The following is a 14606-nucleotide window of genomic DNA, read 5'->3' on the forward strand; positions in this document are numbered from 1 at the left end:
TGGAGACAAAGAACTTTGTCCTTGGAGGCAAAGAGGGGAATGTATGAGAGTATAGTTTTACCAACGCTCTTATATGGGTGTGAAGCATGGGTGATGAATGTTGCAGCGAGGAGAAGGCTGGAGGCAGTGGAGATGTCATGTCTGAGAGCAATGTGTGGTGTGAATATAATGCAGAGAATTCGTAGTTTGGAAGTTAGGAGGAGGTGCGGGATTACCAAAACTGTTGTCCAGAGGGCTGAGGAAGGGTTGTTGAGGTGGTTCGGACATGTGGAGAGAATGGAGCGAAACAGAATAACTTCAAGAGTGTATCAGTCTGTAGTGGAAGGAAGGCGGGGTAGGGGTCGGCCTAGGAAAGGTTGGAGGGAGGGGATAAAGGAGGTTTTGTGTGCGAGGGGCTTGGACTTCCAGCAGGCTTGCGTGAGCGTGTTTGATAGGAGTGAATGGAGACAAATGGTTTTTAATACTTGACGTGCTGTTGGAGTGTGAGCAAAGTAACATTTATGAAGGGGTTCATGGAAACCGGCAGGCCGGACTTGAGTCCTGGAGATGGGAAGTACAGTGCCTGCACTCTGAAGGAGGGGTGTTAATGTTGCAGTTTAAAAACTGTAGTGTAAAGCACCCTTCTGGCAAGACAATGATGGAGTGAATGATGGTGAAAGTTTTTCTTTTTCGGGCCACCCTGCCTTGGTGGGAATCGGCCAGTGTGATAATAAAAAAAAAATGTAGGAATAAATGAAAATGGGATCCCAGAATGATTTATAGAGAGAATCACCTTTCAGTAAAAAAGCTTATGACAAAAATTGGTATTTATAGTTTTAAAGAGTGTTACAGTGTCTATAAGTGATCATGCTTGTATACAGCAAAGTAAATACTTCTAAAAGGACATCACTGCAAAATGCAATCATCATAATTCATGAGCAAAATTCTAATCAAATCTATTGTTGAGTTTAACTTGGAAATCAACATCAGGTAAATGAAGGAGGGGTGAAGATATGTTGCAGTTTTTGAACTGTAGTATTAGCACATCTCTGGCAAGGCAGTGAGGGAGTGAATGATGAGGATAGTGTTTCTTCTCTTTCAGGTCACCCTGCCTCACCAGATGGCCGGTGTGTTAAAAAAAAAAAAAACTAATAGTAGCAATCAGTCCCAGTCAGCATCACTTGTATCTGTCTCAGTGTGTGTGGCTGCTGGTGTTAAGGGTGGAGGTGGTATGATAGCAGACATCTTCTCCATGGTGGACATACTTCCACTACTGTCTGCTACTCTGGAAGCAATATTATTTATGTCTTTCTGCACACCAGATATGCCCTGAAAAGAAAAAAATGTTAGCTATAAATGAAAAATTTGAGCTGTTAAAAACTTTTATGGATCCCACATAACTGTTACCATTTCAATAATTTTTACTGAAAAAAAAAAAAAAAAAAAGGAAAAACTAATAAAAATGGCAAAACTAAATCATAATTCCCAAAGTAATAAGTTTAAATTTGCAAAAAATATAATGTAATTAGTCATCTGATATACATCATAACATGATTTCAAAATAAAAGTATTTCATCCATGAAAATTTGGGAAATATTTTGAGGAATTGTTGAAAATTGATGAAGATGGGATCTAGTAATTTCATGCATTGGAAGAGTTATAACATTTTGTATAAGTAAGGACTTGAGTCCTGGAAATGGGAAGTAAAATGCCTGCACTCTAAAGGAGGGGTTTTGGGATATTAGCAGTTTGGAGGGATATGTTGTGTATCTATATGTATATGCTTCTAAACTGTTGTGTGCTGAGCACCTCTGCAAAAACAGTGATTATGTGTGAGTGAGGTGAAAGTGTTGAATGATGATGAAAGTATTTTCTTTTGGGGGATTTTCTTTCTTTTTTGGGTCACCCTGCCTCGGTGGGAGACGGCCGACTTGTTGAAAAAAAAAAAAAGGAAGAGCCAGATGTGAGTGAGGCAGTGGGTAGAATGAAAGGCATAAAGCAGAGAGGATAGATGGGCTATGATAGAAATGATAAAAGCAGGCAGGGATATACTTTCTGAGTGGTTGGAGTATTTTATTCATTTTTTTTTTTTTAACCACACTGGCCGTCTCCCGCCGAGGCAGGGGGATCCGAAAAAGGAGAGAGAAAAGATTTTCCTTTCTTCTTTTTTTTTATATCTAGTAATTTATACAGGAGAAGTGGTTACTAGCCCCTTGCTCCCAGCATTTTAGTTGCCCCTTACAACACGCATGGCTTACAGAGGAAGTATTCTTCTCCAATTCCCCATGGAGGATTTTGTTCAATACATGAATGAAAGAAGAGAATATACTCAAGGATTGGCAACGAGCATACATAATTCCTTCGTATAAGAGAAAAAGAAAAAGGATAAGAGTAAGTGTATGAATTATAGTAGGAATAAGCCTGTGGAGTATACTGGTTAAGTGCATAATAGTTATTATTGAAACAATTAAGGACTGCACAGGAATAAGGAAGACTCAGGAAAAGCAGGGGATGTACAGACCAAGTGTTTACATTGAAGCGTATAGGTGAACAATACTGAGATAAAGGTAAGGGGGAATAAAGGAACAATGTGGCTGATGTTGCATATGTATGGAACAAGTAGTAGGTTATTAAAAGAGTTTTTATTAGGATAGTGAGGTTCAGGTTTGGGTATGCAGGTTAGAGGGGAGGACTATTTTCTAGTAAAAGAAGACCTTAGAGAGGGATGTGTGATGTCCCCATGGTTGTTTACCACATTTATAGATAGGATTGAAAAAGAAGTGAATGGAAGGGTGTTGGAAACAGATGTGGCATTACAAAATAACAAATTTGATACAACGTGCAAATTATGACTGATTTTTTGTCAATGACATGGTTCTTTTGGGAGATTCTGAGAAGTTACAAAGATTAATGGATGACTTTGGGAGGGTGTGTAAAAGAAAGAAAATAAAAGTGAATATAGGAAAGGTGATAAAAAGTAACAAAAAAAATCTAGGAAATGAAAGACTAGACATCAGATTAGAGGAAAGAAATACGGAGGAAGTGAAGGTATTCAGATATATGGAAGTAGACTTGTCGGCTGATGGGTCTATGAAAGATGAGGTGACCGATGCAACAGATAAGGGGAAAGAGGAAAAAGAGGTTGTGAACACAAAGAACTTTATCCATGGAGAGGAAAAAAATGGGGGAAATGTACTTAAGTATAGTAGTATCAATACTGTTACATAGGTGTGAGGCATGGGCTTTCAACATTGCAGCAAAGAGGAGGCTGAGGGCAGTAAAGATGTCATGTCTGAGAATGATGTGTGGTGTAGCCGGCAAATTTGAAGCACAAAAATTACAAAACAATGTGTGATTACCAAAGGCTGAGGAGAGGATGATGAGATGATTTGGGCATTTAGAAATGATGGAGCACATTAGAATGACCAGAGGGTGTATCAATCAGGGCTGGAAGGAAGGAGAGGTAGTGGTAGTCCAAGGAAGGGATGGAATGAGGGGGCAAAGAAATTTTTGAGTGCTAGAGGCTTGAGCATTCAGCAGGTAAGTGGATTTTATGGCTTAATGTGCTGTTGTAGTCTAAGCAAGGCAATATATATGAAGGTATTCAGGGAAACCAGTTAGCAGACTCGAGTCCTGGAGGTGTGGCAATGTAGCATTTTTGAGTGCTGTTTACACTGCTATGTCTGCACAATTCTAACAAAACAGTTATTAAGAGAATGATTGTAATTTTTTTTTTTTTGTAATATTTTGGGGATTCATCACCCTGTCTTGGCAGGAAACAGCCAATGTGTTAAAAAAACAAAAAACTACAGTTAAGCCTTACTTTTCGTCTCTGAGAGAGTCGGTTAAACAAGTCACTCATAAGGTCACCTACTGGAGCTGCTTCAACTTTTGCCTGTAATAAAAAAAATAGATATTATTTCCTTGGCTATTACTCAATAAATCTTTTAAACCTATTTAGTAGATATAGTTAACAAAGAAATTTATCATGAGTTCTGACAAACCTCTTTTTTCTTCGTTTCTCTTTTACGATCCTTGCTGTTTCTTAATTTGGCTTTTCCAGCACCTCCAGCCGCTTGAATAGCCTTCATCAGGTCACTGCGAGCATCTGATATCACCGCAACAGGTACACCCTTCAAAATATTAAACAAGTTTTGCAGTCACATCATGGAAAAAAAAAATAACTGCAGTGACAATCAATTGGCAAACTATGTTCTATAAAGTTAGAGTAAAATTATTGGAATTTTATCATGAAGATTTATAACAAACATGTATGGCATTATCACTGTTTTTGCAGAGGTGCTCAGAATACAACAGTTTAGAAGCATATACGTATAAAGATTTGTAGATGAATGGTTCAGAGAACCGACATGTTGATAAATTAGACACATGTACAACTCTTGGGTATCTTTATTGAGGAAACGTTTCGCCACACAGTGGCTTCATCAGTCCATACAAAGGAGAATCTTGAAGAACAGGAGGAGAATGAGGTAATCAGTCCCTCAACCTTGAGTCGATGTGGTCAGTCCATCAATCTTGAACTGACCACATCGACTCAAGGTTGAGGGACTGATTACCTCATTCTCCTCCTGTTCTTCAAGATTCTCCTTTGTATGGACTGATGAAGCCACTGTGTGGCGAAACGTTTCCTCAATAAAGATACCCAAGAGTTGTACATGTGTCTAATTTATCAACGTATAAAGATACACAACATATCCCTCCAAACTGCCAATATCCCAAATCCCTCCTTTAAAGTGCAGGCATTGTACTTCCCATTTCCAGGACTCAAGTCCGACTATATGAAAACAACCGGTTTCCCTGAATCCCTTCACTAAATATTACCCTGCTCACACTCCAACAGATCGTCAGGTCCCAAGTACCATTCGTCTCCATTCACTCCTATCTAACACGCTCACACACGCTTGCTGGAAGTCCAAGCGCCTTGCCCACAAAACCTCCTTTACCCCCTCTCTCCAACCCTTTCGAGGACGACCCCTACCCCGCCTTCCTTCCCCTACAGATTTATATGCTTTCCATGTCAGTCTACTTTGATCCATTCTCTCTAAATGACCAAACCACCTCAACAACCCCTCTTCTGCCCTCTGACTAATACTTTTATTAACTCCACACCTTTTCCTAATTTCCACACTCCAAATTTTCTGCATAATATTTACACCACACATTGCCCTTAAACAGGACATCTCCACTGCCTCCAACCGTCTCCTCGCTGCTGCATTTACCACCCAAGCTTCACACCCATATAAGAGTGTTGGTACTACTATACTTTCATACATTACCTTCTTTGCCTCCATAGATAATGTTTTTTGACTCCACATATACCTCAACGCACCACTCACCTTTTTTCCCTCATCAATTCTATGAGTAACCTCATCCTTCATAAATCCATCCGCTGACACGTCAACTCCCAAGTATCTGAAAACATTCACTTCTTCCATACTCCTCCTCCCCAATTTGATATTGCAGTAATTACAAACGAATAAAGGAAACTGTTAGACTAAACAGTTATTGTTTTCAGCTGTGCTGAAAAAGAAATGTACAAAGCCCTAGAGAGATAAAAAAGAAGAGAGAAACCATTATCATCCCAAAACATTTTCAACATTAAGGAGCATACAGTATTTTGCGGCATATGACACACTTTTTAAGATCCGACCTTCAAAATCACCCTGCGTCCTACATGATGGTCAGGCTTGGGCTCAAAAGCTTGTGATCTACAAATAATTCCATTTAAAAAAAGAGAACAATCTAAAAAACAAACATGGGATATTGAGTAAATTTAGGATGCATCCTATATGCCAGTGCGTCTTATATGCCGCAAAATACGATATACACGCACAAAGGAAAACAAAGTATTTCCTCATATAGCAGCATACTGTACAGCTGGAATATGCCCAAAGAGGAATTATGGTAGTGTGCAGTACAACCACAGGAAACTTAGAGAATTTTTATAACAAATCTATTATAAAAGGCAAGATACAATGAGTAACTCTACTCCTGCAACTACAAATATTTTAAGTACAGTACTTGCATAGACGTATTCATACATGAATGCAGTGCATACGTATTCCTAATAAATGTAACATATACCTCTGGTGTTGATTGATTCCCACCCTCTCCTGACATTAGGGGTGGTGGTGGTGGCGGTGGTGGCGGCGGTGGTGGTGGTGGAGGCGGTGGAGGTGGTGGTTGCCCTATTGCAGGTGGTGGTGGTGGTGGTGGTGGGCCTGGAGCAGAAGTACTACTGTTCACTGAAAGTGGTGGTGGTGGTGGTGCTAAATTAGAGCTAATGTTGGAGGTTGCTGGAGATGGAGGCAAGGGAGCACTCGTACTTCCTAGTGGAGGTGGTGGAGGTTCACTAGAGGATGAAACCACACTAGTCACATCCGTGTTATCCAAGTTGAAGGTTGGCAGGTCAGGAATTCCAAAGGATGGTGCTATAGCAGGTCCTATATCAGCATCATACAGAAGATCATTGGCAATCCCTGTAAGTACATGTAAATGATTAAAAATTACTATTTCTGGTTAACACATGCTAAACAATGATTATCTTTTTAATTTTGTTAATTATTCCACCACATAATTATTTGATGTTAGAGTGTGACCACTCTAATTTTTAAAAAGGAATCCAGGAAGTGTACAGGAGGACCCTGGTATAGGTCTGAGGTTCCTGACCCCATGCAGTAAGCAAAAATTGCAGATGGCTGGAAATGAGCATTTTTCATTACTGAATTAATTTAAAATGCCTGATAACATGTTTACACTATCATATATTAAGTGCTCAATATAGCTAGGCATAAAAAAAGACAGAAAAATGTAAAATATATACACAGTACATACAATACTTACCTTAAAATATGGTGCTGGTCACCCTTCCTTTACTCAACTGTTGTGCAAAAATGAGAAAAATGGAAGAAAAGCAGTAAAAGTACTGTACATAATGAACAATAGCTCGTTTGAAGTGGAACATCAAAAAGAGGGTACTGAATACACAGGGCCCTCCTGTACTGACATCACCATTCACATTACCTTCCAACTACAACATCCCCACCCCTCCTTTAAAGTTCAGGCACTGTCCTTCCTGCCTCCAGGACTCAAGTCCCCAAATCTCTTCATAAAAGTTTCTTTACTCACACTCAAAAAACAGCGCTTATAGAAATACAATACTTAATTGCACTTCATGAAGACTGACCAGGCAATGATGGCAGCTCCATAGGAAGGTCTAAATCAGGCAGGTCTGACAGGTCTGGAAGGTACTGATACTCATCCTTTGCAATAATTCCCATCTGTTCTCCTTCCTGGGAATGGAGAAGTAACATTTTCAGCAAAAGTATGCAACAAATTAAAATGCTACTCTATAATACAATTTCTTTCTGCAGTATACAAAATGTACTTTACACGTAATAAAATATTAAGCACAAAAGAGAGCCACTAATACGCTGCGCATTTCAGGCAGACTAATGCTAAACACTACATAACAACTAGACATAGGTTATCGAGTAGGATTTTTTTTTTTAAGCGTAATGAATGTCTTTGTGCTTAGGATTATTATTCATATATGCCAGCTTATGTTTGTGTTGATATTATGGCTTGATGGGAGATCACTTACATATTTCTTGAAATAACTTGCTGTCGAGAATAACAAAATCCCAAACTATTATTTCTTTTAACTTGAAGGTCATCTTCCAAAAAGGCATGGTGACACAAGGAAGAAAACACATTCACCATCATTCTTTCAATTGCCATCTTTCCAGAAGTGTGCTGACATCACAATCAGATCACCCCCCTCTGACTGCCACATCCCCATCCCTCCTTCAGAGTACAGGTTCTACCCTTCATTATTATTAACCTAAACAGGGAACCAGGAGAACAAGACTGTCTACAGACCCAATTAAGAACTTTATAATCTTTCTTTATATCTAAATATTTATCGTAGACTATACATATAACATATACAAATTTAAGCAGTTGATAACAGGCTGTGTCACAAATAAAATACATAAAATTCTTTTAGGCAGATACACCTAGTGAAGTTCATTGTTTATTGACTTATAACATCAGCACTCTCATTCTCTTCTGAGCAATGATAATTAATTTACACAAACACACTAGAGAAGACTGATGCATTTTGGGCAGTGCTCCCCAACTGAACTAAATAGCTGGTTTAGTGTGCCAGCAGTATGCTGGCCAAATGTGCAATGACTTGCTTCAAACAAAATAAGAGTCTACCTTTGCTCTAAATTATTGAATAATTTCAACAAATTGCATGGATAATACACAAATAACCCGCACATAGAAGAGAGGAGCTTACGACGACGTTTCGGTCCGACTTGGACCATTTACAAAGTCACACTAACCAGAAGTGGAGCAGGATGGCTATATATGGGCAGGAAGAGGTAGTGGTGGTAGTAGTAGTAGAAGTGGTGGTAGTAGTAGTAGTAGGGTGGTAGGATGGTGTGGTGGTGGCAGTGGTGAGTGGAGTGGTGGTGGTAGTGGTGGGTGGTAGTGTGAAGTGGTGAGTAGTAGTAGAGTGGTGGTAGTAGTAGTGGTGGGAAGTGGTGGTGGTGGTGGTAGTGGTGAGGAGTGGTGGTGGTGGTGGTGGTGGAGTGGTGGTGGTAGTATGGTAAGTGGTGGTGGGAGTGGTGGTGGTAGTAGTAGAGTGGTGGTGGTGTGAGTGGTGAGTGGTGTGGTAGTGGTGAAGAGTGTGGTGGTAGTGGTAGAGTGGTGGTAGTAGAGTGGGGTGGTGGTGGTGTGGTGAGTGGTGGTGGTGAGTGGATGGTGGTGGTAGTGGTGGGGAGTGGTGTGGTGGTGGTAGTGGTAGTGGTGGTGAGTGGTGGTGAGTGGTGGTAGTGGTGGTGAGTGGTGTGGTGGTAGTGTAGAGTGGTGGAGCAGTGGTAGTAGTGGTGGTGAGTGGTGGTGGCAGTGGTGAGTGAGTGGTGTGGTAGATGGTGGTGGTGGTGAGTAGTGAAGTGGTGGTGGTAGTGGAAGTGGTGGTGTAGTGGCAGAGTGGTGGTGGTGGTAGTGTGGCAGAGTGGTGGTGGTGAGTGGTGGTGAGTGGTGGTGGTAGTAGTGTGAGTGGTGGTGGTGGTGGTGGTGGTGGAGTGGTGGTGGTGTGGTGGTGAGTGGTGAGTGGTGGTGGTAGTGAGTAGAGGGGGGTGGTGGTAGTGGTAGTAGAGTGGTGGTGAGTGGTAGAGTGGTGGTGGTAGTGAGTAGTGAGTAGGAGTGGTGGTGGTGTAGTGGTGAGAGTGGTGGTGTGTAGTGGTAGTGGTGGTAGAGTGTGGTGGTGTAGTGGAGTGGTGGTGAGTGGTAGAGTGGTGGTGGTAGGTGGTGGTGGTGGGTGGTAGTGTGGTGGAGAGTGGTGAGTGGTAGGTGAAGTGGTGGTGAGTGTGAGAGTGGTGGTAGTGGTGGTGGTGGAGTGGTGGTGGTAGTGGTAGTGGTGGAGAGGTAGTAGTAGTAGTAGTAGACTAAGGAGGAGGAGCCAGTTAAATGTAAAGAAAGGGGAGCACTGCAAGGGAGCTAGGTGCCCATAGAGGGAGAGCAAGTGCACAGAGGTGGGGGGAAGGGGAAGTGATGAAATAAGTAATGTGGGAGTTATTTGTGTATCGTTCCAGTCACAGTATTGTGCCTTTTCTTGTTAATTATGCATGGATAAATTCAGAAAAAATGTCAGATTCCGGCAACTCACCTGAAGGGTTGTCGGTGCATCTTGCAACACTGGTCCCGAGTTAGCAGCATCTGAGCTGCTCCTGGAACCTTCACCACGTGTGCCAGACACCACACCCAAAGGATCCAACACCATATACTTTTTATACCTAAATGAAAAAAAAAATGCAATTTATTCTAAAAAATAATGCATCTATTTTCATGTGGCAACCAGGTGTTAAATTCATATTAGTATAGTACACCAGCTGTCTGCACACCTAAATATTATAATAAAGAATTAATTTGCAATATCAAGATTGTGACTTGCACTATCACACAATGCCTGTATATTCACAATAGAAATTTTTTTTTTTTTTTATTAACACATCGGCCATTTCCCACCAAGGCAGGGTGGCCTGAAAAGGAAAAACTTTTATCATTCACTCCATCACTGTCTTGCCAGAGGTGTGTTATAAAACTGTAACATTAACACTCGTCCTTCAGAGTGCAGACACTGTACTTCCCATCTCCAGGACTCAGGTCCAGCCTGCCGGTTTCCCTGAATCCCTTCATAAATATAGTTTGTAGTAAATATAGAGAATAGTGAGGAAAAAGATTAAAATGAAGAGTAAAGAAAAATGTTGAAAACCAGTGACTGACAGTCCAAGGATGTTACTTCATTCATAGACCTGATATCCAGAAATGATTTGACAAATTTAATAAAGACAAAATGAAATAAGGATCTGGTATATACTGTACACTATATGTACACTACATTACATTCTGACAGGATGCATGAACTAAGAGAAAATAATGATTCATCTCAAAAGCAACACTGACAAAATGGCTCATTTAAAAGTAGAGTAAAATTTGTGAATGTGCACTGCCATATTTTTTAACAAACCGGCTGTCTCCCAGTGAGGTAAGGTGACCCAAAAAAAGAGAAAAAAAAAAATTACTTTTACCATCACTCATTCCATCACTCTTGCCAGAGGAGTGCCAATACTACAGTTCAAAACTGGAAATATCCCCATCCATCCTTCAGAGAGCAGGCACTGTACTTCCCACCTCCAAGACTCAAGTCCGGCTGTTATGGAGAGATTGTCTCCTAAGGTTCAATAGCTAGGGAGCCACACTCTGTAGAGACCATGGCCAAAAAAAAAAAAAAAAAAATCCCAGAAAAACTTTTCTCTCCTCTGTGGTAATTTTCTGTATTATGTGTAGACTAGCCCTACTAGCTCACACACCTTGTGAATGAAGAATCTATATGAGTTGCTCATTGATGTTGCTTACCAGTAGTGCCTCTGATTCACAGATGAAGGCCCCGGGTAAAATCGTAGGGTGGTGGAGAATAGAGACATATGGACAACTTTCCATAAACCAGTGGTCCCTCTTCACTTAATGGTAAAAAAGGTTCCTAGATATTAGTCAACTATTGAGGGTTGAACCCTGAAGGGGTACTAGTACTGTATAACTACGACAAGACTAGGTTTTCGCAATGAGCCGAGGTAAGAAAACAGCTGTACAATCAATGATATAAAGAATATATGTATAAAAAAAAAAATTATAATGCAAGCAGTATTTTTATGAACAGAAGTAATGATACTGGGAGGCAAGATGGTCTTACAGTTTGTCACTCATGGTAGACAAAAAGAATTACCCTATAATGATGGAATAAACTAAGCTAACACTCTTCTTTGTTATGAATACACATGTATACACAAGACTAAGCTAGCACTCCTAGTTTAATTGACTGGTTGAACTTTCATATATTTAAAATAACAGCCATTGATGAGCAAGAGCTCTGAGCTCAGCTTTTATTTGAGCACCATGTATAGCACACACTAGTAACCCCTTCTCCTGTATATATTACTAAATGCAAAAGGAGAAACTTTCATTCTTTCTTTTGGGCCACCCCGCCTCGGTGGAATATGGCAGGTGCAATGAAAGAAAGATAGCACATTAGTGCACATGGTATAGCAGCATGAGTGATGCAATATACACCTACCATCCGACTTACGACCCAGTTCGGTTCCGAGAAACCGGTCGTAAGTCGAAGTGGACGCAAGTCGAACTTTACTACTGAATATCAACATAACATTTTTGTAATGACTTTATTTTATTGTTTTATTTTGGTATTTCATGTTTTACTTTACTTTTTATGCTGTTAGTACTGTATTTTAAGACGGTAAGGTATAGGATAAACACTGTGTACAACACAAACACTTGTTTATTTCCTGGAAGTTTGGCATAAAAAACACGGTCGTAAGTCGAGTCGTCGTATGTCGAGCAGGTCGTAAGTCAGATGGTAGGTGTACTCTTGATTTACAGCATGGTGCTACATAGAAACCTAGTTTTTGGGAGTGGCAATATACCCAGGGAAAAAAAAAAGCATCCCTCAATTCATGGCCCAAGCAAACTTATGGCTGGCAGTGCATGGAACATGAAAGTTAATTTACGGATTGTGAGTTGTGTTGAACAAGAGCAGTGATGAGACTGAAGAAAGATGAGGTGGTAGTCGACCCAGTCCATCTTCTTGATTTGTATCTTCTAATCCCTGTACAGTGAGTGATGTTCCACGCCGTTCACGTACATGATAAAATTGAAGTTTTTCCTGAAAAATTTAAAAATATGCAATATACTGCAATGCTCTGAAAAAGCTGAAACAAACGAAGTTGTTTAGAGGTAAGAAAGTAATTTATGTAAAAAAAAATTATATTTAGTTTATTCATCTTGGTTTAAAAAGAAGACAAAACAGTTTCATTCAAAGAAAATAATCTTATTTTATTTGACTGTTAAATGTACAGAATAGATTACCAGAAATAAATGCATACCCTACTTACTCTCCTGAAGTGCCTCCCACTCCCCCTCACTGACTCACTGACTCTCTTACCAACTCACTACCTCTTTTGCTACTTCATTGATTCACTACTTCTCTCACTGCCTCACTTCCTCCTTTCATTGATTCACTGCCTCTCTCACTGCCTCAGTACCTCCCTCACTGATTTACTGCCTCACTACCTCCCTCACTGATTTACTGCCTCACTACACTGACTTGTACTGCCTCACTACCTCCCTCACTGATTTACTGCCTCACTACCTCCCTCAATCTGCCTCACTACCTACTGATTTGCCTCACTACCTCCCTCACTGATTCACTGCCTCACTACCTCCCTCACTGATTCACTGCCTCACTACCTCCCTCACTGATTCACTGCCTCACTACCTCCCTCACTGATTTACTGCCTCACTACCTCCCTCAATAATTTACTGCCTCACTACCTCCCTCACTGATTCACTGCCTCACTACCTCCCTCACTGATTCACTGCCTCACTACCTCCTTCACTGATTCACTGCCTCACTATTTCACTAATTCACTGCCTCACTACCTCCCTCACTAATTCACTGCCTCACTCCATCCCTCATTGATTCACTGCCTCACTACCTCCCTCACTGATTCACTGCCTCACTCCATCCCTCATTGATTCACTGCCTCACTACCTCCCTCACTGATTCACTGCCTCACTATTTCCCTCACTGATTCACTGCCTCACTACCTCCCTCACTGATTCACTGCCTCACTACTTCCCTCACTGATGCACTGCCTCACTACCTCCATCACTGATTCACTGCCTCACTACCTCCCTCACTGTTTCACTGCCTCACTCCATCCCTCATTGATTCACTGCCTCACTACCTCCCTCACTGATTCACTGCCTCACTACCTCCCTCACTGATTCACTGCCTCACTACCTCCCTCAATAATTCACTGCCTCACTCCATCCCTCATTGATTCACTGCCTCACTCCATCCCTCTTTGATTCACTACCTCACTACCTCCCTCATTGATTCACTGCCTCACTCCATCCCTCATTGATTCACTGCCTCACTCCATCCCTCATTGATTCACTGCCTCACTCCATCCCTCATTGATTCACTGCCTCACTACCTCTCTCACTGATTCACTGCATCACTCCATCCTTCATAGATTCACTGCCTCACTGCAACCCTCATTGATTCATTGCCTCACTCCATCCCTCATTTATTCACTGCCTCACTACCTCCCTCACTGATTCACTGCCTCACTACCTACCTCACTGATTCACTGCCTCACTACCTCCCTCACTGATTCACTGCCTCACTACCTCCCTCACTGATTCACTGCCTCACTCCATCCCTTATTGATTCACTGCCTCACTACCTCCCTCACTGATTCACTGCCTCATTCCATCCCTCATTGATTCACTGCCTCACTCCATCCCTCATTGATTCACTGCCTCACTACCTCCCTCATTAATTCACTGCCCCACTACCTCCCTCACTAATTCACTGCCTCACTCCATCCCTCATTGATTCACTGCCTCACTGCCTCCCTCACTGATTCACTGCCTCACTCCAACCCTCATTGATTCACTGACTCACTACCTCCCTCACTGATTCACTGCCTCACTCCATCCTCACTGATTCACCGCCGAGTGGATAGGCGAGCAATGTGGCAGACGTTGCAAGTATATGGAATAGGTGGTAAGTTACTAAATGCTGTAAAGAGTTTTTATGAGGATACTGAGGCTCAAGTTAGGGTGTGTAGAAGAGAGGGAGACTACTTCCCCTTAAAAGTAGGTCTTAGACAGGGATGTGTAATGTCACAATGGTTGTTTAATATATTTATAGATGGGGTTGTAAAAGAAGTAAATGCTAGGGTGTTTGGGAGAGGGGTGGGATTAAATTATGGGGAATCAAATACAAAATGGGAATTGACACAGTTACTTTTTGCTGATGATACTGTGCTTATGGGAGATTCTAAAGAAAAATTGCAAAGGTTAGTGGACGAGTTTGGGAGCGTGTGTAAAGGTAGAAAGCTGAAAGTGAACATAGAAAAGAGTACGGTGATGAGGGTATCAAATGATTTAGATAAAGAAAAATTGGATATCAAATTGGGGAGGAGGAGTATGGAAGAAGTAAATGTTTT

The 14606-nt window shown here is 41.2% G+C and overlaps 1 protein-coding gene across 1 annotated transcript in view; it reads right to left on the reverse strand.

Annotated features, from left to right (window-relative positions):
- Positions 1-744: 744 nt before the first annotated feature.
- Positions 745-14606, reverse strand: part of LOC128703226 (nascent polypeptide-associated complex subunit alpha, muscle-specific form) — a 59921-nt gene continuing 46059 nt past the window's right edge. The window contains exons 8-14 of the mRNA XM_070103519.1: positions 12096-12250; positions 9680-9806; positions 7187-7292; positions 6085-6479; positions 3984-4112; positions 3803-3874; positions 745-1308 (exon numbers count right to left, since the gene is read on the reverse strand). Of these exons, the coding sequence (XP_069959620.1) occupies positions 1141-1308; positions 3803-3874; positions 3984-4112; positions 6085-6479; positions 7187-7292; positions 9680-9806; positions 12096-12250 (1152 nt within the window). The 3' untranslated portion in view covers positions 745-1140. The remainder of the gene's footprint in view (positions 1309-3802; positions 3875-3983; positions 4113-6084; positions 6480-7186; positions 7293-9679; positions 9807-12095; positions 12251-14606) is intronic.

This window comes from Cherax quadricarinatus, chromosome 85 (assembly GCF_038502225.1).
Source record: "Cherax quadricarinatus isolate ZL_2023a chromosome 85, ASM3850222v1, whole genome shotgun sequence".
Taxonomy (NCBI): domain Eukaryota; kingdom Metazoa; phylum Arthropoda; class Malacostraca; order Decapoda; family Parastacidae; genus Cherax; species Cherax quadricarinatus.